Source organism: Urocitellus parryii, chromosome 7, assembly GCF_045843805.1.
Source record: "Urocitellus parryii isolate mUroPar1 chromosome 7, mUroPar1.hap1, whole genome shotgun sequence".
Lineage (NCBI taxonomy): Eukaryota > Metazoa > Chordata > Mammalia > Rodentia > Sciuridae > Urocitellus > Urocitellus parryii.
The window spans coordinates 8,874,324-8,900,102 of record NC_135537.1 but is presented as its reverse complement, the minus strand read 5'-3'; the positions used below and the strand labels follow the sequence as shown (position 1 = coordinate 8,900,102).

General features: G+C 55.8%; 1 protein-coding gene across 1 annotated transcript; it reads left to right on the top strand.

Moving 5' to 3' along the window:
• Positions 1–1,761: 1,761 nt before the first annotated feature.
• On the top strand, positions 1,762–25,395 carry Ccn4 (cellular communication network factor 4). Its single transcript, XM_026407780.2, has 5 exons — positions 1,762–1,824; positions 14,158–14,437; positions 20,370–20,630; positions 23,444–23,637; positions 25,096–25,395. Exons 1-5 carry the CDS (start codon positions 1,762–1,764, stop codon positions 25,393–25,395), a joined length of 1,098 nt encoding a protein of 365 aa, XP_026263565.2.
• The last annotated feature ends 384 nt before the right edge of the window (positions 25,396–25,779 follow it).

Genomic DNA, 25,779 nt, shown 5'->3' with positions numbered 1-25,779 from the left:
TCAGAATCCACACATCAGAGAGAACATTCAGCCTTTGTTTTTGTTTTTTTTTTGGAATTGGCTTATTTCACTTAGCACGATAGTCTCCAATTCCATCCATTTACCAGCAAATGCCATAATTTCATTCTTCTTTATGGCTGAGTAATATTCCATTATGCATATATACCACATTTTCTTTATCTATTCATCTGTTGAAGGGCACCTAGGCTGTCTCCACAGCTTAGCTATTGTGAATTGAGCTGCTATAAACATTGATGTGGCTGTGTCACTAGAATATGCTGATTTCAAATACTTTGGGTATAGACCAAGGGGTGGGATAACTGGGTCAAACGGAGAAGAACCCAGACTCTTATTCCCTCTATTCCTTTATCCTCCGGCTTGTGCCTCATACACCAAAATGGCTACTGCAGATCCAGCTGATGCTCACACACCAGGAAAGAACAAGAAGAAAAGGGGTATTATTTTTCTTTCCTTGAGCATGGCAATCCTTTCTAGGCACTTCCAGAAGATTTCCTCCTGTGTCTCATGGACTAGAATTGGTCGGCCCACTCCCATGTTAGTGAATAGAGAAGCCATCAGTCATCTCTGGTGGGGTCCTGTCCACGGGGATCATCAGCCCCTCCACGGGCACAAGCTCACTGCTCTCCCGAGGCCGCCCCACGGGGCCGTGATCCAAGCCTCAGGTAGAGCTGCGGAGGCCTGGAGATGGAACTTGCTGGGGTGGTGGCCGAGCACAGTGCACACGTGGGAAGAGAAGTGTCCAGGGGGTAGCTGGGCCGGAGGGCACACACTGAGGAAAGCAGATCAGCCTGGGGAAGTGCATCCAGGAGATGCCCTGTGTATGCCCCGTGTGTGGCCCGTGTGTGCCCCGTGTGTGCCCTTCCAGATCTCTCTGGCTGCTCTGAGGCGTGTGAACAGGAGGAGGCTGGGGGGAGCCTGGGGACCAGGTGGGAGGCTGCTGCAGAGGTCCGTCTGGAGAGCATGGGGCTGGGCTGGGCAGATCACCTCCCTCCCAGACAGCCGAGACACCTCTGTGGCCACCGTCCAGCGGGCAGCAAGGCCAGGGGCCCAAACTCACTGGGGACCACAGTGCCCAGAGGAACTGGAGCCAGCTCCAGCACCCACGCTGCTCCTGAGGACCTGCAAGGTGGGAAGAGGGTCCCTGATGACCACCTAGTCTGAGGCAGTGGGTCCCACAGCTGGAGCCGGGCGGGTTCCTGGGCGAATTCCTATCATTTCTCCAGGGGGACCGACAGGCAGGGGGAGAGGAGCAATGAAGACCCGAAGCCAGCAGCCTGGAGGAGTGGGAGGAGGTCATTCCCCAGGGACCCTGCGGTCCAGGGACCCTGCCTCACCTCACCCCCCTGCACCCGCCCCCTCCCCGCCTTTGTGGCCTGTCCAGCAGGACCAGGGCTCCTGGGTAAGGACTGTCTGCCCGTGGCCCCTGTGCACCGCAGTCCGGGAACTGTCCCTTTAAGAGCTGTCAGGGGGGGAGGCTGGCCAAGCGGGGGCTGGAGGTGGGGACAGAGGGAAGAAAGAAAAGAGAGAGAGAAAGAAGCAGGAAAAGTTTTTTTCAGAGGAAAATGCAGGGCTTGTCCTTCACCCTGACGTCAGATCTTGCTTTAATAAAACCCCCGAGGGCTTCAGAGGAAGCGTATCTGCGGCTCCTGATGGGCAGGGCCAGTCTGGGCCCAGCTCCCCTGAGAGGTGGCCGGACCCTCTGGGCTGATCCGTGGATGCCGGTGTCATTGACTTCCAGGCATGAGGTGGTTCCTGCCCTGGACGCTGGCGGTGACAGCAGCGGTGGGCAGCGTCCTGGCCACGGTGAGTCCTGCCTGGGGGCTCCGAGAAGGCGCTCTGCTCCCTCCCACAGTCCTGCTGTGGGGCCCGGGGCAGAGGGACTGGAGTGGTGGGCAGGGAGGGCCGCTGAGGGCACAGGCGAGGAGAAGGGACTGGGTGTCAGTGGAACCTGGCGGCCTGAGGAACCAGGGGTGCTCTTGGTCCTGTGTCCCCCCTTCCCTCCTGAAGTGAGACGGAGAGGGTCCTGCAGGCGGGCGTGGCAGCGGGCGCGGTGTGACCCTGGGCTGGTCACTCACCCTGCTGGGCGGCATGAAGAAGGCGTCTGAAGTCTCTGGTGTTGGAGGGTCTGCAGGAGGGGAGCCGGAGATGACCACCTGGTCTGCGGGAAGGGGACGCAGCTTTGGACACAGCTCCATGGAGAGGCAGGGTGGGGGACCCCCATTGGTGCTGTTCCCTGCGGCTGTTCTCCTACCTCCAGAGCCGGTAGCACCACGCATAGATCTTGTCCACGGGGCCCCCACCTGCGTGCGTCCCAGGCACACCAGGGGGAGGACACAGGCTCTACCTCCCAGGGGCCAGGGCAGAAGACACGTGGCAGCCCAGGCCAGCCTGCTGCAGCCACAGTGGGCGGGCGGCACAGCCAGGCGGGTGCGGGGTGGCCAGGGGTGGGCGTCAGGGCAGCTGCTGACCGCGAAATGCTTCGGCTGGGGCCGGAGCCGGTGCCAGGGCAGCGGGAGGCAGGAGGGGGACGTCAGGACTGCCTTGTGCCCAGGGCCTCCTTGGGATCTGTGCACCTGGTCACGGACCCGGAGCCTGAGGCTCAGCAGGCAGCTGGTTGCCTACCGGCGCGAGGCCCCTACGTCTGCTTTAGCTGGCTCTGAGGCTGGCACCCAGAGCTGGCACCCACGAGAAGTGGCCTCCCTCAGAGCTCAACATGTGTGAGGACCTTGAGTGGCAGTGCCGAGCCCCCAGAGAAGGGACACTGGCCCCATTTACAGTTGAGAGAATCCAGGACTTGGAGCGGAATGGGACCTGCTGGCTCCTAGTGAACAAGAGCCGGGGTTGGGGGACACACTCAGGTCTCCAAATCCCCACCTTCCCTCCAGGGCTTTCCCAGTTAGGGGAGCAGCGTCCCCTCCAGCCCAGAGCAGGGAGCCAGCCAGGGCAGCTGCTCAGGCCATGGGTGCAGGAGTGCAGGTCGCCTGCCCAGAAGGGGGCAGAGCTTCAGGGTGGCTGGAGAGCCCCAGGGGAGGAGTCGGCCAGGGGCCCAGGACCTCTCCAGAGCCGCTGGGGCTGGGGGTGGAGGAGCTGGGGGTGGGGGACAAGCTAAGGAGCCAGGAGACCCAGAGGTCCAGGCAGGAAGCTGGAGAGGGCTGCCAGGGAGAGCTCCAGGACCCGGTGCCACACCATCGCCCCCTGGGACCCTGCTCCGCATCCCACCCTGGCTACGGGACTTCCGGGCTCCCAGCACAAGGCCCAGCACCTGGGTTCTTCCAGCATCTGAAAAGCCCGGTGTGGGGATGTGGAGAGAGGAGGGGAAGGGATGAGCAGGGGAGGAAGGGGAGGAGGTGAGGGAGGGGAAGGAGGGGAAGAAGTGGGGGAGAGGGACAGGAAGGGGGAGGAGGGGGAGGGGGAGGGGAACAGTCCCTTGCCCAGAAGCCAGCGCCCATGCCTAGATTCCTATGTAAAGGGAGTGCAAGTCCCTTCAGGGTCCTGGAGGATTTTAGTGGAAAAAGTGATTTACAGAGTCCATATGGAAGAAAAAATGTGCGAAATTGCCAAGAAAATCTGGAGGAAGTAGAGCTGTGAGGGAGACTTGCCCATCAGATGAAAACCGAGCACCAAGGTCCCGCCACGGAGGGAGGAGGGGCTGGCCGGGATGGAGCAGTCCAGTGGGGGACCAGACAGGGACCAGGGACACACAGCCAAACAACCTTGGGAACCTAGGATACGATAGTGGTGGACTACAAGTGGGACTTACTTCACCTCTCTACCCTTTCCTTCCTTTGACATTTATTGAGCACCCACCACCTGCTAAGATAAAAGGTCCACAGTTGGAGAGCCCTGCAGGTCCTGTGCCAGTGTCCTGCACAGGACTAGACATCAGACTGCCCCAGTGCTCTGGTGCTCATTCCCATTTCTTAAATTCACATTAAGCACCCCTAAATTCTTTAAGCAACAGTACTAAGGGGACATAATCATTCTTCTTTGTAGAGGTTAAAAAAAGAAGTGCAGAGAGTTTAAGTAATTTGCCCCAAGTCACACAGCTTCCAGCTTCCCTGGTCTAAATACTTGTACAGAAGTGGGATGCAGGCAGTTCCTGCCCCAATAGGAGTTTATAGGACAGACAGGTGGAACGGGAGGGACAGAGTGATGTCATCCAGAGCAGAGAGGCCGGGTGCAGGCTGCCATCTCAACAGGACCCTCTGTCACATAGGACATGTTAATCAGGGCCAGCAAGCCCTTGCCCACCAAGCTCTCTACTGCTGAGTCCAAGCACGTGACATTTGAGTGGGCCTCTCAGAAGCATAAAAGTGGGCAAACAAGTGCCCGGGAGGCAATGCCCAGGCAGACCTTGGGTCAGGGGAGTGCACAGGTGTGAGGTGAGGCTCAACACTCCCTCCCATCAGTGGGTGTGAGATGTGCAGCTGACTGAGTGTTTGTGTGTGAACATGGTGCATCTGAGTGCAGGAGCCTGTGTGTGTGTGTGTGTGTGTGTGTGTGGTACGCAGTCCCACTCTCCACCCCCAGAGTCAGCTGCAGACACAGGCTCATTCCAGGTGTGGGAGGAGGGGCAGGCTAACTGGCTAGCTAGCCTGGGATCAGTGCTGGGACTGATCAGTAAACACTCCCAGATATTGTGTGGGAAAATGGAATATGGATGGTGATGATGGTGGCAATAGTGATGGTGATGGTGGTGATGATGATGATGGTTGTGATGTTGGAGATAATGGCAGTAAGGGTGGGGATGGTGGTGGTGGTGATGGTATTGGTGATAATGATGGTGGTGATGGACAAAATGGTGGTGATGGTGGTGGTGGCACTGATGGTGGTAGTAGTGATGGGGTGGTGATAATGGTTTTTATTAATCTGATGGTGGTGATGTTGCTGGTAATGGTGGTAATGGTGAGAACGGTGGGGGTGGTGATGGTGGTGATGATGATGGTGATGATGATGGCAATGATGATACTGATGGTTATGATGGTGATAGTGATGATGATGATGGAGATAATGATGGTGATAATGATGGTGATGATGATGGTGATGATGGTGATAATAATGGTGGTGATGGTGTGATGATGATGGTGAGGTTGTTGTTGGTGATGATGATGATGGTGATAATGATGGTGATGATGGTGATAATGATGGTGGTGGTGAGGATGGTGGTGATGGTGATGGTGATGATGGTGGTGGTGATGGTGATGGTGGTGATGGTGATAGTGTTGATGATGATGATGGTGGTGGTGGTGGTATGATGATGATGGTGAGGATGGTGGTGATGGTGATGGTGATGGTGGTGGTTAGGGTGGTGATGGTGGTGATGGTGATAATGATGGTAGTGATGGTGATTATGATGGTAGTGATGATGATGAGGATGGTGGTGATGGTGATGGTGATGGTGGTGATGGTGGTGGTGATGGTGATTATGATGGTGGTGGCGATGGTGGTGATGGTATTGGTGATGGTGGTGGTGATGCTGAGGATGGTGGTGATGCTGAGGATGGTGGTGATGCTGAGGATGGTGATGGTGGTGACAATGATGGTGGGATAGTAAGAACACCTCTGGTCAGGTCTGCCCTCAAGCTGGAGTCAGAGCAATAGGCCCTCCACACTGACTGTGCTTTTCACAGGCCGTGCACTTGCTTGTCCATGGACAGTGGCCCCAGCAGTTTCCAGTCTCAAGGGGTGTGGCCATGGGGCGTCTGCCTTGTCCTGCAGGAGGTTGGCTATTGGAGGCGGGTCTTTACGCTTGCAGGGCGGGGGGAGCTGAGGACTCGGTACTGAGGGGTGGTAAAAGCACCTGAGTTCTTAAGAAGAGCCCAGGAGCCTGCATGTCTGGTCCCCTCACACTGGATTTCAGATCATCTCTCCTCGACCGCTGACATCCTGACGCTGATCGTCCACTTCTGCACTCCACAGACAGAGAGGGAGGTGGAGGGAGGAGGGAGCCAGAATCGGAAAGAAGCTGGGCCTCTCAAAACACGAACAAGGGACATTCCAGGGGAGGTGATAAGATCGGCCCGCCCAGGTCTGGGATCTGCAGGCAAGTCCAGGCTCCCCCTCCACTGTGAAGGCCACACCTTGAAGGGGCCCCCGGGTGAGAGGAAGGCAGAGCCGGCACCAAGGAGAGGAAGGGGTCCCTCTAGGACCCCTGCCTTGAGTCTGGGAGTGAGGGAGGGAGCCGGCCATGAGCCTGCCCAGGGCTAGGAGGAGCTGGGGGGCCTAAGTGGACAGATTTTGTGAGCGAGCAGGGGTTGAGCCCTGCCCTGGGGACAGAAGGTAGACTCACCTGCGTGGCCAGAAGGCCGCCAAGAAGCAGCTCATTGCCGCCCTAGTCCAGAGCCCACTGGCCCGTTCTGGATGGACCCCTCTTTCCACAGCAGCAGGGCCCCCAGGGGGCAGCATCTGCCTCTGGAGAGAGCGTCACTGGCCTTCGTGCCCAGGAGGGTGTGTGCCGTGCTCTGGGAGGGCCCTCCAGACGTGCTTCCTCCCCAGAAGCTCTCCAAACCCATTCTCCCTCTGCCCACGTCTCCCCTGTCAGTCCGCCAAGGCGGCTCCTGGTCTCTGGCCCTGCACCCTCAGAAAGCCAAGAAGCGTGAGAGCAGCTGCGGCCCCTGGGTCCCACGTCAGGCCCTGCCCCTGCTCTGCCTGCCCAAGCCGGTTCCCCAGCCTCTCCCTGGCACGCAGGTCACTCGGGTCTCCTCCCCGGCTCATGGGGGCCCTGCACACGCCCCCATGCTCTTCCTGCCATCGCCAGCACCTCCCAGCGGGCACTCTGCTGGCTGTGCCCACCGGGGTCCACCTGCCTCCTGCCCCTTCTTCCTGCACACCAGCCCTTGCTAGGCGGCCACCTCGGCTCCTGCAGCCTTGGTTGGGCCTTTGCTGGTGCTGTCCCTCCACCAGTCCTACTCCTGCATTCTTTCCTAGTGGCCCAACATGTCCCCCACTCAGCCGTCCCTGTCTGTGCTGGCGCATGGTGGGGCTGGAAGCGTCCTTGTGGAGTGAGTGGATTCAGGGGACCTGGAGGCGGGCAGCATGTTTACAGGGCAGGGACCACTGCCCTTCCTGACAGGGGGACTCTGCTGGGGGCGGGGCGGGGGCAGCTGGGAGAGCCTGGACCAGAAGCTCAGAGGACAGTGGCAAGCGCTGGCTTCGGGCTCAGTCCCTGAGTGTGGAACTAGGGGTCAGGAGCCCCAGCTCTAAGCAGGTTGTGCTTTCTCCTCTGAGCCTCAGACAAGAAAAGGGGACAGGAAGACCTGCTTGGCCTGTGCTCCAGGAGGGGTGGTGCAGAGCTCCGTCAGGAGGGGTGGCAGCACACGGCGGGGACAAGAAACAGCTCCTCTGCCCAGCTTCCGCTCCTTCTGTCACCTGGGCCACAGTTATCCTCTCTGAGATGGACACAGAAGCCCATCGCACAGAGCCCTGTGACTGAAGGAAAGGACGCAGGTCCAGTGAGGCGCACGTAGGAAGCCACAAACAAAACCAAGATGTCCAAGTGCATGGGATCCAAGGGTGCTGTCCTCGAGGTCCTTTCAGTTCTCAGCAGAGCCTGGTGGTGCCACATGGTTTGGGGTTGGAGCTGCCCACCATCCCAGTTTCTTCCTCCCCCTTTTTTTTGCTAGTGGACGCCCTGCGCAGCTCTTTCTGTCCACAGCACCCACGTCCTGCTGCTGGCAAACTTCAGCTCATTTACCATCCTAGGAGTCCACCTTGGACAGCCCTATGTGTGCCATGGCTCCACGGGCTGTGCCACCGTCTTGTTAAATCCCACCAAATAGCCTTGTGTGGGTGACAGGAGGCAGAGGAGACACAGTCCCACGCCATCCATGCTTCCAACACCACCAGATTTCCGAGCCAGGCTGGCGGGACCCATTCCCAGGTCCTTCCTGTTGTGTCAGCCCAAGCCCAGAAGAGGGGAGGTAGATGCTCCAGCTCAAGTTAACAGATATTAACTTGAGACAATTAAGAAATTGTGACTCATTGTATTGGTGTGATGATTGTACGGGGGTTACAATTTTTTAAAAATTCCTCATACTTTAAAGATCCATTCTGAAGAATCTCAGGTAAAATCACAGATGTCTAGGATTTGCAGATTTCCAAGAATAAAGAAGCATGTGTATGCATGGTAGCAAGAAAAGAAACAAGAGTCACAGGTGTTGTAGTTATCAAAGCTGGTGGTAGGTATGTGGGTTCATTATACCATTCTCCCAACCTGGTGAATATTAGAGCATGTATCTGGCAAAGAAGTAACACATTTCAAATTTGTACGTGCATATGTATATGTGATTATATACATGATATATTTAATTAATATTATATACTATGTGCAATATACAATTGTATCTTATAGATTAAAATATTGCATATTCTATATTATACAAAACATACATTTTATAGGTATAACTATATATAATTAAATGTAGCATCTCTATATTGTCATACATAGTATAGAATATTCAATACATATCAGGGCTTCTGTTGTGATTTCTTGAAACTCTGAACATGTGAAACCATCCCAGGCTGCCCTGGGGCCCGTGGCAGGGGCTGTGTGCCCACCCTCACCCTAGCATGTGCTGGCTTCCTTCTGCTCTCTCCCTGCTTCCAAGGAAAGGGCCCTCTCTGTGGTTCTGCCCTCAGCTCTGAGCCCTGCGCTTGGAAGGCAGCAGATGCTGCACCTGTGTTGGACAAGTGAGTGAACAACATGTGAAAGAGTGCTCATTATCTGGAAAGAAACCACTCCCTGCGAGCAAAGTCGGCTTCCCCCACTGCAAGCTCACCAGGCTGCGTTAGAAAAAATCTCAGCAAACCTTCTTTATCCCACCAGCCAGGAGCCTTCAGCTCCCAGGACCTGCCAGCTGATCTGCAGGCTCTGGCAGTGCTGGGTGATGGGTCAGTCCCAAAGCCCTCAGCCCAGGAGGACGGCCCCAACAGAGGTGCAGACCCACTGCTGAGGCGCTGGGAAAGAGGTGGCCTTCCCTTGTGGCCAACTCAGTCCTGAACTGGAAATGAGAGAAGCAAGCAGAGGGCAGGCAGTAGGCTGGGCTGAGGCCCGCAGCCCTGTGCCCAGGCCATCTGCACCTCCCTCTTCCCCAAGGCCTCTCTTCAGTAGAGCTGTGAGCAGAAACTGCTGCGAGGTAGGGCACCCTGTTCCTGAAAGCCCGGGCTGTGAGCCCTTCAGGCCATTCCTGCCTCTACCCTGCCCCCTCGTGGAGCATCTGGGTGCAGCCTGCCTAAGGCCCGCGGTGAGATCTCTGTCCATCCTAGTGTTCCCAGGCACGGAAGCCTGTGCTGGGCCCCACACAGGCGGGAAAGGGCAGCCCCTCCAGGGAGAGTCCTGCAGCGGCTCTTCTCTCCTCTTCTGGGGCCTGTGGCAGCCTGGGCTCCACTCCACTCTGTGGGAACCCTCCCTGCAGGTGAGGGCCTGTCTTCACCTGAGCACCAGGTGGGTGGGTGACGGGCAGTGGAGGAAGGAATGGAGAAGGAGTAGAGCAGCGTCACAAGCAGGGGCTCTGGAGGGACACAGGAAGCACATGCCACTTGCTGGCTGCTGGCCCTGGGAAAGTCACTAAGCTCTCAGGGCCTCGGGTTCCTCACGTATGATATGGGGACAACACTAGTACCTGCTCAGGAGGGCCGCTGGAGGAGCTGTCACCACTGCTGCCATTTTACAGCTGGGGGAACAAGCTCAGAGAGAGTGAGGGTGGAGTCGGGGGCTGTCACATGGGGTCCTCTCACTGCAAGTGCTGCCCTTCCACTCATCCTGTGTCCTGGTCACCACTGAACCACGCACACCTCAGAAGAGAGGGACATGGCAGTTCCCGGGTGGCCCCCATGCCCACCACCAGGCAAGTACATAATGATGCACAAGCCCTCATGCATGAAGGTCACATTGTATACTTGTTTCCAGGTCCATTTTCAGAGAGCTGAAATACACTATAAAACCTATGGTTACCTCTCACCTTTAAATATCGTCTCAAAAGACAAATGCAGGATTTCTTACTGGGGCTCTATTTCTGTTCCTTCTCAGTGGAAATCAGCTTAAGTGTGCCTAGTAAGCATGATTGCAGGAATCAATTCACTGCTTTTAACCCACCTGGGGATTACCTTTAGTCCAGAGGGGTTAAATATATGGCACTTAAGGGACTTATCTTGGGAGCTACTCCTTTTTCTTTCCTTCCATTTTTTATGCATTTTACAAAACATCAAGGGAAAATACATGATCTTCAATTATCTGCACAGGGCCTGCTTACTAAGCAGCACAAGGCCCGAGGAACCGCAAAGCGATTTGGGCATCACATCTCTGCAGGACTGTGCTGGGGTCAGTCTTAGGCTGTCGGGGGTAAGGCACAAAAGTGTTGGTTGTCCAAAAGTCAAATGTTTAAAAGGAGGTGAGCTGCAGCCTTACCTCCTCCCTGTCCTCTGCCAACTGAGGCAGTGACTCCTCCCTCTCCTGTGAGATTCCAAGGGTTGCTTGTTAGTGTGCAGGCTCTGAGCTGGAGGATGGCAGAGGTCCACCTGAAGCCTGGTGTGCAAGGTGGGATCCAGGGCCTGCATTTAGCAGGTTCCATAGGTCAGTGGTTCTCAAACTTTGCTGCCTGCAGAACCACCTGAAAAGATCCCAACGTCCAGGCTTCTTCCCAGGTCACTAATCAGAATCTCTGGGAAAGCCACTGGGCATTGGTGTGTATTAAAGCTCCAAGGTGGTCCTAAGGTACAGGAAAGTCTGGGACCACTGCTGCACTTTGGTTCTGTTTGGGATCAGCCGACCTGGATAGTGGAGGGGACACTGAGAATCGAGGGGCGGGATGAGGAGGAGCCTGAGTGGGGTGGGCAGGGTGGGGGTGTGGCCAGAGCCTGCAGGGGCAGAACTAGGCAGGACCCGCTGTGACCAAGCCAGCCCTGGGCATGCTCGGGAAGCATCTTAGAGTCATCAATCCATTTTGTCTTCCCCAAAAACCCAGTGGTGTCTGCGGAGGGTCCTATTCCAGAAGCTCATCATAAGAGGCTTTCCTGTGAACAGCTTCAACTTGGAAGGATGGAGGCTGCTTCCTTCTTCCTCTGACTTTCCCCTGACAACATTCTCTTTGCCATGATTTTCCACTAGGGCCCAAGTGGCAGTGTGTTTGCAAAGATCAGTCTCCCACTGCTCCACAGCACTGTGGCAGTCAGGACTCTTGGGGAAATGGTCAGGGTTTGGGCATGTTCATGTCTATGGCTGGGAGAGCAGGGGTGGGGTCCAATCCCCAGGGAAAATGAGAGCCTGGTAAGAGGGAACAAGGGCCCAGAGGAGTGTCCTAGAGTTTGAGTAACAGAGCCAGCCTGCACAATGAAAGTACCATTTAGAAGATCCTGGGGACCTCTATGCATGTACACACTATTTGTAACCCCAGTATACATGCCCCATGCACATACACTATGTACCCTCCCCAATGTACACACTCATGTATACACTCTATGTACAAACCTCAATCTATATACCCCATGTACATACCACATGTATACACCCCAATATACACACCCATGTCACACACCCTAATGTGCACTCCCATAAAACATCCTGTGTACACACACCAATGTACACCGGCCAAACTATCAGCCCTGCATGGCGGGATCCGCATGCAGCCCTGTTTTCCTCTGTGCACATGGGGTGGGGTTGATTGGTTCTCAGGAGTCTGGACTACTTGTGACCTGCAGCCAAATGCCCAGGATCTCCATGCTGGCAAGGCAGTGGGACCGGGAGGGTCCCCAGCACTGCACAGCTGTGGAGGGCCTTCTGCCTGGACTGTCTGGGAACCTGCGGCCACTAGGTGGTGCCATCAGCAAAGGCTGGGTCAGAGGACCCGGGAGCCCAGCCCTCCAGCAGGATCCCTTAAGCCACCTGCCTAGCCCCAGGGAAGGTTTCCTGTAACTCTGTAACCCGCTGCATGCCCCAGGGTCTTCAGGCAGGTACCTGGGAAGGGAGCTTTTCTGGGGGATTTGCAACTTGACGTGGAGACCCATGGAGTGGGTACCCACCTGCTCACCTCCCACTCCATCCCAGTCTGCATCCTATCCCTGTGCTGGGCACCAGGAAGGAGGGATGCACAGCTGCATCAGGGCAGGGGCTGTGCCTTGAGTATGTCACAGGCCAGGCCCAGCACGTCCCCATGCCTTATGCCCTCCACCCTCCCAACAGCTCCCGGGGCAGATGTTATTGTGCCCACATTACTCTGAAAGTTCAGACAGCTTGTCACAGCCACATAGAAAGAGCCCGTGTGTGTCTGGGTCAAGTCCCATGTTCATTTATAGACTCTCAGTGCTGAGAGGAGAGGTGCAGGACATGACATATTGAATACCAAGTGACACTCTAGCTGTTTGAGGTCAGCAATTCCGCAGCCATCCCTTCCTCAGCAGGCCCCTGGGGAGCACTTCTGTGTGCACCTTGTGTTTCAGGCACATGGCAGAAGCAGGGCCCAGACCCTGCCCTCAGCAAGTCCACCAACCCAGGGCCGAGACAGCTCCAACCAACCTGGCTCTCAGGGCAGGAAGGAGTCATCGCTTCTGCCAAAGAGTGCTGACAGCACAGGGACCCTCAGAGATGGCCAGGGGAGTCCATGGAGCTGCCAGGCGTCTAGTGCCACAGCCCTGCAGGGAAGTGCCTCCCTCCGTGGAGTCAGGAAGCCAGCCAGCAAAGCCAAGTGACCGTCACTTTCACAGTACTCAATGCCACCTGAATAAACCACCCCTATCTAATGCCTGCTTCTCCATCAGCTTAAGTACAGGGAAAGCTTAAATCCATCTTGCAATGCCTAAAATTTAAGAGAAGCTATAACTAGCTCAGGAAATGGTTGTTAGGTGAATGAAAGCCCAGAGGAGGCCAAGGTCAAGAGTGGGTGAGTAGAGTTACGAGAGGCATTTGGGTCTAGGCCTTGACCCAGACTGTGTCCATGGCCACTTTGGGTCTGTTTCCTTCTCAAGAAGGGAAGATAAATTTGTGTGAATAACCCACATCACGGCCTGTTCTGTAACCATGAAATGCAGATTCATAAGCCACATAGAGTAGGGCCCTTCTGACAGAGGGAGACCCTGGAGCCCAGCCGAGCCCACCCTGCTGCCCCACAGAAGCCCTGGCCTCACCTCTGCTCACTCCAGAGTTCAAGTGTCACGGTTGAGCCCTGGAGGATGCTCTGTGGCCTAGAAGTGGCAGGGCCAGCTCCTGCCCTTGCTCTGCGTCCTCCGGGCATCCTCTTCCTCCCAAGGTCTTTGTCTCCTCTGGGACCTAGAGTGAGGGGCCTGGATGGGATTCAGGCGGCAGCTAGGGAGGGAAGAATCCCAGAGGCACAGAAAGCTCAGAGCTCCAGACACCAGGGCCGTCCACCAGACCAGCCTTCAAGGCCGCAGTTGCTCCTTTCAGCTGTCCCTTTTGCACTGTACATTGCCAGAGTGAAGATGAACTTGCTGACCAGGAGGTGGGAACAGCGTGTTGTGGGCTGCCGGTGGGAGGGGTGGAGTGAGACCCATCACTCTGACTGCAAAATGAAGACTCTTCTCTAGGGGTTTGCTCTAGCAGCTGAGCCCTGCCCACCTCCCCGGGGCTAAGGAGATCCAGACGCAGGGAGCTGAGGTCACGTTCCTGTGGCTGCAGCCTGCCCGCCTTTCTTGACAGCCAGTGGCAATATCAGGCCCCCTGGCCCAGCCTGGGCTTAAAGAGCTGTCATCGGCTCAGCTGGGACCCAGGAAATCAGCAGAGGAAAGACGGGGCATCTTGAATGCAGGGAGCACCGTGAGACACCAGCCAGGTCACTGCAGTGCGACTCTCTTGTCAGCAGGCCCTCAGCTGCCCAAAGCCTGGGCCCCCTCCTCTGTGACCTGAGACCACCTCCCCTGCCCCTGGGAGTGTGAGGATGAAAGGGAAACAGGAAAGACTGTCAAAGAGAAGGCAAGCGCGAGCCGACGTCCAACCTGGGCCCAGCGCTTTTCAGAGATTTGGGCTCCTGGGCCTTATTTTATTGAAAAGGAAGGAGACGCTTAACTATCCAATGCAAGGTGGAAAGTCTATTAAATTCCGACACTGTGAAGATGGGAAGGTGGTGGCAGGGCCTTAGGGCTTCTATCCCCTCCTCAGCAGCCCCCCTCACTGCTGCCTTTCCCCCACAGGCCCTCGCCCGGGCCCCCACAGCCATGACCTTCACCCCGGCACCGCTGGAAGACACAACGGCAAGCCCTCAATTCTGCAAGTGGCCGTGTGAGTGCCCGCCATCCCCACCCCGCTGCCCACTGGGGGTCAGTCTGATCACAGACGGCTGTGAGTGCTGCAAGATATGTGCCCAACAGCTTGGGGACAACTGCACAGAGGCTGCTGTCTGCGACCCCCACCGGGGCCTCTACTGCGACTACAGTGGGGACCGCCCGAGGTACGCAATAGGAGTGTGTGCACGTAAGTGAGAGCCTCCGTACCTTCCACCTGGCCCCAGGACCCCAGCTCTGGCCCGGGGCCCCTCGCCCTGGGCACCCTTGCAGGCAGCCATTCACCTGGCCAGGCCTCAGCTTGGCAGGAGGCACCCCCAGCCCAGCCCAGCCCATGGTGAGAAGCCACAGGGCAGGTCCCTCCTGGGGAGAAGGCGATGCCCATGTGCCTTTCATCCCTACACCTTGACTCCTTGCTCCCTTCTCAGTCTGGAAACATCCTTCTCTGGTAAGGAGTTTCCCCAGGGAAGACCTGTTCTCTTAGTGGGTGGCACCATCCCAAGGGATGCCAGGTCACTTCAGAGCACCTCACCGCTTAGTACTATTATAAATTAAAATAATGTGGTTAAATCCAGTAGGCTTGAAATAATAAAAACCAGCAGCCTGCAACCACCCCTTCCTACCAACCACCTTCTCTGGGTTACTTACAGTCACTTTTAACTTTCTTATATTTTCCACTGAGTGACTCATGCCTTCTGCTGTATTTTAACTGGACTGATATGTCAATTTTGGATAATTTGTTTATAATCCTATATGATAACTGATGACTTAGCTCCTCAGTGTCATCTAATACATCCCTTTTCTTTCAATGTCATTGCCATAATTTGGGGGTATACAATAATTAGTATTTTTAACCTTATGAATATGGGAATAATGCTCACTACAGTATAAGATAGTGTACTTGATTATTTCTGTTTTACAATGCCTAGAGTGTTTCCTGGAGTTTCTAATTGCCTTTGCTTTTTTCTTTGCTCTTGGTCTTTACATCATCCTTGTGTATTTGTTTGCTCCACTGTGGGTACCCTGCTCTATTTTGTTTTCAGAGACTGCCTCTCTAGGGCTTTCTGACCTACTTCTGGACTTGCATTTCCTTAATTTGACTCATGTAAGCATTGTCCAGGGTACATGTCCTAGCAGGATGAAGAAAGGTACTTAACCATCATGCCACAGCAGCCTAACTTCTGAAGAGTTCTATGGACTCTCATAAATCCAAGAACTCCCTTCTTCCCTTAGTGCTGAATCAAGACTTCCCCATAATTACAACTCCACATACAGCCCATCACATATTCACACACAGGACAGTCTCTTATCCCCAGACAGCACACTACACTTCCTGAGGTGGTTGCTGGTGAGGGCTATGCACATAATTTCAAGTCACGCAATCCTGTCCAACCCTCGTGGTTAATTTATGGCACTTTTCTCGTTGATCATTAGTTCGTTTTCAACTTTCATTACAAGACATGTCTTTGACTTTGCAAGCAGCCCCCTCTGCTTCCTCTACCCTTCCAGTCTTTCTTCCTTTACTGAAGACTCATTAATAGTTCCACAAAACAATGTGTTCAAAGAGAACTTGCGACCTGACCTGTACAGAAGCATCCAACATATTGATTCAGATATTTATTCCTGATCCCAGTCCAGACTTACTGAATCACATCCTTTGGAAGCAGAGATGGGAATCTATACCAGGTGTTTCTCAGGGATGCTGAAGATCAAGACTGACGGCTAACACACAACCTAGGAGGGAAACTGGCCCAGCTTCCTTGTGCTAGAGTCGCCTAGAGTTATATGAGACTGTCTCATAATTCCTCTCCATTGTTCTTCAAGGTCACTCAAAGGGCAATTCAGTTCATGGCCATTGTACTAATCCCTGGAGCTGTACTACAATCTTGTCAATTACCAGGCATCAAAGCTTTGTAAGCATTCTCTCCTGGATCCAGAGGCTGCCTCTCCTGCTTGCCTCCTCCACCAGGGCCTGGAAGCCCCCTTCCCCACCCCTCCTCCTGCCTGTACATCTCAGGTCCTGCCTGCACCTGCTCCAGCCTCTGGGCTCCCTGCCACCATGAGCCTTTTATGTATTTCCTTGCCATTTATTTGGGAAAACAAACAAACAGAAACTGTGGTCCTGAGAAGATTTTATTGGGTCTTACCATTACCAAGGCTTATCTGGTAGTGTAGGTTTGCAGACACAGGTGCCACTGAACTTCAGGGGCTTGGAATGTTCAGTTCATTGTCAAGTCCCAAAGGAGCTGTGCGACAAGAGGCCTTTTTCATTATGAACTTATTTGAATACTGAGATATTTTGCTCAGGTACTTTATTCTCCACTTTCACCATGCATATGCACACATGCCCGCGCGCACACACACACACACACATTATGTATATAATACATCATGCAAACCCATACACACTCACACAGACACACACACCAACTCACTAATGTTCTACTGACTCTTGTCCTAGAAACACTGCCACAGTGTAGGACCTTCTGAAACCCCAATGCAAGAAAGAAGAGAAGCCAGGCTGAAAGCACAGAGAGGAGGACACCTCTGAGCCAGAGAGAAGGAAAAGTCTGGTCCAACAGACCCTCCCACCAGGGTCAGCTCAGCCAGCAGAGAGTCCTAGGATGAGATGCATCTGCCTTTGGAGATTTTCATGTAATTATGTCAGGATGAGGCAGGTCATAAAAATGAGCCATTGCGAAGCTGGCACTCAGAGAGGATGGGCGGGGCCATGGCAAACTGCCAACTGCGAGCTTGGGCTGTCTGAGGTCACCCCCCCGGGGACCTCAGCCCTGGTGGCTGGGGGAAATGTGAGCTTGGTCTTGCCAGTCTGCTCAGTTTTCAAGAAAACCCAGAAGTCTCGATTTGTGTAGTGTGCATAAGTTGGCAAGACATTCAGAATGTTTTTTAAAAACACTCGGTGGGCCAAGCTAAATGCCCCTGTGGGCAGAGCGTGACCTCTGAGTTAGCCCGCTTGGCTATTTCGGTTGCACAAACACTGCGTCTAATGCGGCTGGGTCAGCGTGAGGGCAGGGTGGTTGGTGGAAGCATCATGATGTTCACAGGCACCGGCTGGGGTTTCCGCCCTGACCCCGAGGCTGGCTAGCTATGTGTCTGTGGGCACGTCGCTCGGGGGCTTAGGAAACCAACCTCGGCAGCCAGGAGGAAAAAGGGAATGCATCCGCCCAAGGGACCAGTGCTCTTAGTTTTGCTTTGTTTGACTGGCCTTTTCAGAAGTCATCTCAGTCCTGTCTGGGGTCCTAATCAGAGGAGGGACAGGTCTGGTTCCAGTCCTGGCCCTGGCCCCAGTCTGAGGCAAGGGAACAGTAAAGGCAGACATGGTCTTTGGAGCTGGCCAACCTAGGTGGGATCCTGCCTGTTACCTGGTACTAGCTAGTACTAGTAAATAAGTACTAACAAGGGCTTAGGCAAGAGCTGAGCCTTTCCAGACTCAGTTTCCTGGAAATGACCAAGAGCACCACCTCTCTGGGAGGTTGGGTTGAGTCCCCACATCTGGGGATGAGTCACCCACAGCCACTGCATACCCCATCTCCACCGGGGTTGGCTCATCACAGCTGGCAGCAACTCCCCCCACTTCCCCACCCACGGGTCCAAGGAGACCATGGAACCTTCCAGACCTTGGCTGCAAACTGGATTCAAAAACACGGAGGATAACATAAGCCAAACATGGAGGTCCCCCTCAGATTCCATGTCATGGGCTGGGCACCCGCAGTTCCCTAGGTGCTTCTGCTGGCCCCAGGGAGCCACGGGTGCAGAGTCTCTGTGCAAGGCCAGGCCTGCCCCACTGCCTTCCTCCAGAGTCCCACACGGGGACGGAGCCTCAGTCTCACCTGCACTTGCCATCCCCACACTCACTCTCACCCACACTCACAGACTCACACACACTCTCACACCCCCCGCACACATACAATACACTCACACACATTCACACTCCTGTTCACAGAGTCCCTCACACATGCACTGACATACACCTACACACACACCCATGCCCACATCACCCCCACACACAATCACACAAACACACTCACACTGCCCTCACACACACTCACACCCCTGATACACACATAGTCAAATGCACACTCACTTTCACACACACACACACACCCATACAACCCTGACACACTCACACCCTCATAACACACACCTACACATTCACACAGTCCCAGTCACATTTATACCCCCACACTCACACTAACTCACACATTGAAACACACTCACCCTCCCATAACACACACACCTACACACACAGAGTCAGAGTCACACACACACACACACACACACACTTTACCTCCACACACTCACCCCCACAGACTCACACTTGCAATCTTCTTCCTGGAGGGGGCGGGCTCGGTCAGGGTGACTCAATGCAAAGCTGAACAATGCACTCCTGCCCGCTCCTATTGGCATGCTCTTCTTCCTTTCCCATTTCCTCTCCTCACCTGGTGGAAGGAAAGGGCTGTGGGGTCAGAGCCACCGGGCTGGAGTCCCAGTTCTCTCATTCACCAGCTTCCTGACCTTGAGCAAATGAATCACTTGGCCTCCTGGACCTTTCCTGTCTGCAAATGAAGAAAATAAAACTCTCTGATGAAGTCACTGGGAGACCTGAATGAGGTCACACCCTGGGGGTACCTGGCACCAGGCCAGCTGGCCAGGACATATTGGAGTCCTGCCTCACTGCTCCTCCCCCATGGGTGACCACTCCCTGGAAAACAGCAGCCAGCAAGACTCAGGCGCACCAAACCCGCTTCTCGTTCTGGTCACCTTGGGGAGGGGACTGCGCCTCGTTGAGGTGGTCTTGCTGTAGTTACGGTGACAGTGATGATGTGCTTCCCTCTAGGAGAAATAACTCCCACGGGCCCCACACTGGATAGAGGATGATGACTATGGACAGCCCTCCCTAGCAGAACCAGGGACAGGACAGAACCACAGGCAGGCTGCACATTCCTCCTCTGATGGGCTCCTGACTGCCTGGGGACTCTGTTCTCAGGCAGCAAATGGCATCAAGCATGACTTCTGGCCCCGCAGCCCACAAAACCCTCCCAGAAGTCCAGGCTTTCATGGCCAACTCCACGGCTACTCAGATGCCAACCCCGACACTCACATCAAGACTCAAATCGGCCTACCTCAAACCCTGCTCCTCCAAGGAGGACAGAGAGCACCTCGCCTCCCAGGGAGCATGCTCCTCACACCCCTCCACCAACAGGCGGGGCCCTTCTCATGGCCATGGCCCTCCCTGGTTCCAGTCACCACTCACTCCTGCCTCTTGCCAGGGCCGGGCGGGCCTCCCATGCTGCCCTTCACCCCTCTTCACTCTGTTCTCTGCTCGGTACCACACAGGTTCTTGTGAAGCATAATTCACGCCATTCATGAAAGTTACTTATCAAACACCTACTGTGTGTACAGCAGGGTTCTAGGCTGTAACTGCTCTGCATTCTCCCCTGGGCCTCCAAGGAAGCCGTCTCTGGCCTGATCTCCTACTCCCCACCCTCTTTCTTCCTGCACCCCAGTTTCCTCCCACCTGAGGTGTGAGCCCTTCCTTCCTGAAGCTCCTCCCCCAGCACCTGGGCTGACTCACACCTGCCCTCCTTTGGTCTGGGCAGAACCATCCTGCGCTCATTGAGGCCTCCCGGGCCCACCTGGTTTCCAGTTCAAAGCTGTTCCCCATCATCCCTCCGGCTGCACTTTTCCCTGGGCGGAGGGATACGGTACCTCAGCCCCTCCATATGTCAGCCCTGAAGAGGGAACTGGGTTTCCGTGTTCTGCTTGCCTGTCGGCTCTCTCAGCACACCACCCTCTGGACCAGGACCAGGCTGTGTGTCGATGCCACAGGGAGCCAGCCGCCCGGTCCCTCTGGGTCTGTACCCTCTCACCGCAGCGCTGGTCCCTTAGGGGTGCTAGCCGCAGCTAATGACCCCTCACTCCCCAGGTCCTCAGTCCTCTCCCGCCCTGCTCTCCGGGTGTGCCCACCCTGGACAGCTCCCCGTGCTCTGGCACCGTAAGCCTGAGCTCGTCGGGTCCAGCAGAGCCCGGGCCACACAGGCAGCCCTGGCCCAGAGCCCTGTGCCTCCGGGGCCTGACCGGGCCGCTGGCTGTGTTTGCAGAGGTGGTCGGCGTGGGCTGCGTGCTGGACGGGGTGCGCTACCTCAACGGGGAGTCCTTCCAGCCCAACTGCAAGTACAACTGCACTTGCATCGACGGCGCGGTGGGCTGCACGCCCCTCTGCCTCAGCACTCGGCCCCCGCGCCTCTGGTGCCGCCGCCCGCGGCGGGTGAACTTGCAGGACCAGTGCTGCGAGCAGTGGGTGTGCGAGGACGACGCCAGGAGGCCACGCAAGACCACGCTGCGGGACACCAGCGCCTCGGGTAGGTGCGGGCCGGCAGGGGCGAGACCTGGGGCGGCGGTCACAGACCCCTCTGCCTGTGAATGGCTCCAGGCGCCCACTGTCCAGTTCAGAACTCACTGTGTGTGTCTTGAGGAAGCCACTCCTCCCTGGGGCCATAGGTTCCCCCCTTGTAAAAATGGAAATTAAGATTTTTATGCTGAGATTCTCGCAATATAAAAAGAGGAAGCACTTTGTAAGCTTCGTAAAGAACAAAGTTTTTTCACAGGTAAACCCTTGTTATCCTACCTGAGTGCTGGGGGGCACTGGAGGCAGGGTGAGTGCCCTGGGAACGGAGGCCTGAGTGGCAGGTGTCAGGGCAGAGGCCTGGGCCTCCTGGAGGCTTCAAGGTGTCTTGAGGTCCCCAGCTCTGGAGGATGGGTGGGCAGGCTGAGCCAGGTAAGCCAGAAAAGAGGAGAGGGAGGCAGGGATGGGCCTGTGTGTTTTACCACTGTCTCCTGGAGCCTAGGCCAGGGCCAGGGTCCTGTGGGTGGGTGGCTAGTGAGGCTCTGAGCTGGGCGGTGGGAGTCAAGGCACGGAGGTCTTGATATGCATCACTGTGGGGGTGAGGGAGAGGGGGTAGAGGTGACTCCTGGGACTTGTCACTGCTGAGGAGAGAACAGCAGAGACTGGGCACCTCTGGTCGGAGAGCTCTGCCCGCCGTGAGGGGATGTGAGAGAGGCTGGGGCTGGCTGGGAGGGGGGGGGACAGAGAGCCCTCTCAGGGAACCCCCTGAGCTGCTGAGGGCAGGGCGGCAGGGCGGCAGGGCCCAAGGACACGACACAGAGAGACATAGAGGGCCTGGGGCAGAGGTCTGCGGAGGTTGAGCTTTGAGAGGTTCTCAGAAGAAGAGAGGAGGAGAAGAAAGAGAAAACCCGAGCACTTGGCGCCATGGGAGACAGGAGGGGATGCTGCTGGAGGACAGAGCCTCCTAAGCCAGGGGACAAGAAGCAGTGAAAACTGGAAGTGGGGTCAGGAGTTGCAAGCGTAGTGGGTACAAAGTAAAGCCCCTAAGTGCGTGACAGAGTCCGTGTCTCAGCCCTGGAGGCCACTTCCTTAGGGTGGGGGCTGTGCAAGGGCGTAGGCTGTCCCCATGTCCTGGCCCCTGGATGTCCGCAGCCACCCCCACCCAGAAGTTGTGATCATCCAGAACATCCCAGGGTTGCCAACTGTGCCCTGGGGGACAGAGCTGCCAGCTCAGGAGCGGGTCCCTGTAGGTGGGAGAGGCAGCAGGGAAAGCCTGGTGCTTAGCAGACCCAGGGTGTCAGAGCAGCTGTCCCACACAGCCCCCCTCAGCAGGGTCACAGAAGAGTCACTGGGCGGTGGAGGGGGGCAGAGGCTGTCCACCAGTTGTGGTCTAGTGACCCCATTACAACAGCACAAACAGAGCCCCTGCAGCGCTGCGGAGGTGACCCAGAAACCAAAGCCCTTTTATCCTCTAGGCAAATCCTTTCTCACCACCTCCAAGATGCTGGCAGCCCCCCTCAGCCCAGCCCTGCCCTCTCTGTGAGCTTTCCCTCTGTTGACATCCCCGCCCCCACACTCATTCCTGCGTCTTGGGGGGAGGGAGGCCTGCACCCAGGAGCTGGGGCCTGAGTGTAGGCGCAGCTTCCCTTCTTGATCCACTTCTCTCCTGCTTATCTTCCCCCCTCAGCTTCCCCCCTCCATGCTTGTGTCCTGGGTCTCCCTCCTCTCCCCTCACTCTTTCTTTCTCTTCCTTTTTTCCTCCCCTCCTTCTCTCTTGTCTGGGCCCTTCTGTCTGTCCTTCCATCCCTCCCTCTCCACCTCTTCTGTTCTCTCTGGCCTCCTGCACCTGGGTGTCCAGTGGGACCCTCTGCTGCGAGTCTGTCGCACCTTCCTGTGAGCAGCTCTCTGTCCTGCTGGCCTTTCTCTGCCTCTTTCTCTGGTTCGCTACCCTCTGCTCCTCAGATGACCACAGCACACCATGTGCAGAAGCTGGAGCGTCTGTGAGCACAGACCTGTCCCCGAGTTGGCATTCATGTGGGTGACAGCCAAGTGCCCACACATGCCCACGTGGATGGGGGCTACTAAGGGCCAGGGGCAGCTGGAGCATGCTTGTGTGTGTGACATTCCCTCCTCGACCCCAGCCCTGGGAGAGACAAGTTGTGGTTGACCCCATTTGTAGAGGCGGGGCTGGGCACAGAGGTGTGAGGGAGCTGTGGGCAGCAGGGCCTGGTGATCCCACGTCGTTTATTGTCTTAGCCACCACACTCTCCACGTGACCTCAGTGAAACGTCAGGTGCCCAGATATAGGTCCTCACCTTTGAATTTCCCCAGAATCAAATTCATCATGCAGGGGTGGGGACAATGTCTTGCTAGCCTCTCATTTCCAGAATCTAGCAGGACACTAGGCATAGGTTCAGTCCAAACCTGCACCCCGTGGTCCTAGGAGCCCCCCAGGGCAGATATGGTTCCAATGTGGTAGATTGGAGGTGAAGGCCAAGTGAGTGTGAAAAGATCACCCAGCTTGGAAATGGTATAGAAGGATTTGAACTTGGGTCCACCTGTCTTAAAAGATAATTTTCCATCCATGCACCCTCCTCCAATCAGAAAATTATAAGGAACTCAGAAAATGCCCCCCCTTCCCAGGTACCAGTGCTGATCAGAAACCAACTTGCCCTCCTGGGAGAGGGACAACCCAGTTCTCTCTCTCTCTCTCTCTCTCTCTCTCTCTCTCTCTCAGTTTTGGGGACCCCACACCTCCCTCCTGTGGAGGTGGAGAGGCCTGGGGCTGGGGGAGGCTGCAGACTCACGGGCACTCTGGTCTCTCTGCAGAGGCTGCAGGTGAAGTGGAGCCCTGGCACGGGAACTGCATAGCCTACACAAGCCCCTGGAGCCCCTGCTCCACCACCTGTGGCCTGGGGGTGTCCACTCGGATCTCCAACATCAACCCCCGGTGCTGGCCCGAGCAGGAGAGTCGCCTCTGCAACCTGCGGCCGTGTGACGTGGACATCCGTCTGCACATCAAGGTGGGTCCAGAGCAGGGGCAGGCGTTTTGAACAACAGACGAAGCTGGCCTTGAGCTTCCTCATGGGGCCACTTGTAGGATGGGAATAATGAAGCCCACCCAGTAGGCCTGGGGCAGTGTTATTTAGGATGATCTGGACACCGAGACAGGGCAAGGTCACTGGGAGGAGTTCAGGGACACTCCACAATGCTCCTGTAATGATTTCGAGGGACTCCGAGGGCTTGCCTCCTCCCTCTGCTCCTGCAAGCCCAAGCCCACCCACATGGGCACACAGGACAGTGTGTGGTGACAGGAGGGGCACTGTACAGGGCCCGGGACACTGGAAAACACCTCTCTGCTGTTAGTTCCCAGGGCTGGGACTCATCCTTGCGTCTCTGGGCCTCAGCCCCCCTTCATCATAATGGAGCTGGTTTCTAAGATAACAGGAATGGAGCATCAAGGATCTAGCAGGCCACAGGACTCTGAGCCCCTTCCCAGAACTGGACATGTATCTTACCTGCCTCCTTCAACACCCCTCACTCATGTCTCAGGCCTGGGGTCACATTAGAAGCAAAGAAAGCTCCATTTCAGGAGTACAGAGGTTTCTTGGGGATGCGGAAGAGACGCAGGTCCTGTAGATGCCTCCTGGCTTCCCACCACCCTCATCTGACTTCTGACATTGCTCCTGTGCATAGGACAGCTCCCAGGTCATCTCCTGGGGGTCAGCTGGAGGCAACCCTCCTCTTCTTCTCCCCTCCTCTTGGTCTTCTCCTTCATCCTCTGAGCATCTTCCCTGTTGAGCTGCACTTGTGTCCTCTGTGCTTGGTGCAGAGCAGGGACTCAGTGGACGTCTCTAAATGGGACACCTGGATGGAAGTGCCTGCAGCAGGAGAGTGGGGCAAGGCAGCTCTACAGAAGCTAAGGCCAGGCCCTCGCTGGAGGCAGGAGACTCCTTCCCAGTTTTGTCTGCATGATTGGGTGCCCTGAGTGGGTTCCCCAAATTGCATGAGCTCCACATACCCTGGGGATTAACTTAATAAGTGCCGACTATGTCTAGGCATGGAATTATCCCATAGAGACATAATAGAGCCCTAAATCTCAAGTGGCCCAGAGCCCAATGGAAGGATGGAGTTCCTTTTAGACAAATGTCAGTCCAATTTGATATGGTAAGTGTGCATGGTAAGTGTGCCAGAGGCTGTGGATGGCAGGAGGGGTAGATTAAGGTAAGGCAAGCCTCTGACCACGGGGTCTTCATTCTAGCACTGCACCTGGCTAGCTGGGAACTGGGTTCACTGAGAGAGCTGCCAGAGCTTCCTGTGCTGGTGAAACTGTGTGAAAGGACATTGGCAGGGCTAAACTGCAGACAGAAGGGAGATTGCAGGCTGTAGAATATAGTCCAGCAGGGCAGTCAGTCCCTCCTGTGATCCAACTGGGCATCCCCTGAGCATCCCCTGCTGAAAGATCCCTTCCTTTCCTTCAGGCAGGGAAGAAGTGTCTGGCCGTGTACCAGCCAGAGACGCCCATGAACTTCACCCTCGCAGGCTGCGTCAGCACACACTCCTACCGACCCAAGTACTGTGGGGTCTGCATGGACAACAGGTGCTGCATCCCCTACAAGTCCAAGACCATTGATGTCTCTTTCCAGTGTCCAGAGGGGCCTGGCTTCTCCCGCCAGGTCCTGTGGATCAACGCCTGCTTCTGCAACCTCAGCTGCAGGAATCCTAATGATATCTTTGCTGACTTGGAATCCTACCCTGACTTCTCAGAAATCGCCAATTAGGTGTGCACATCATGGAACTGGGGGTCTGGCTCAGTGATGGCAAAGCAGGGTGGCCCCTCTGGGGCCAAGAACTTCACAACTGAGCCATCAGATTTTGTCTATTTCTCCCTCACTTCTAATTACCCTGATCTGGACTCTTCTTGTCTTCGACTACCCAAATGACCCATGATGGTGCTGCTCAGGTCCACACAGTTGGTCCCTTCCTTGGTGACATTCAGCATCACTCCAAAGAAAATACTTATCTCTAGCTGTTCTGGACAAGCCCCAAGCCTGATCCAGCCTGCCCAAGTCATCGAACATCCTTGTGCATCTTGCCCAGTCAGCTGGACATCCACTATCACAAGTTCCCCTTTTGAATGCTAAACTGGGGGACCCTTTAGTCCC

What these genes read in the sequence shown, in the direction of transcription:
- Ccn4 (XM_026407780.2), top strand. Translation starts at nt 1,762, where the DNA reads ATGAGGTGGTTCCTGCCCTGGACGCTGGCGGTGACAGCAGCGGTGGGC. An exon ending in TGGGCAGCGTCCTGGCCACG is followed by an intron (nt 1,825 to 14,157) that starts GTGAGTCCTGCC and finishes TTTCCCCCACAG; the next exon opens with GCCCTCGCCCGGGCCCCCAC. An exon ending in ACATCCGTCTGCACATCAAG is followed by an intron (nt 23,638 to 25,095) that starts GTGGGTCCAGAG and finishes CCTTTCCTTCAG; the next exon opens with GCAGGGAAGAAGTGTCTGGC.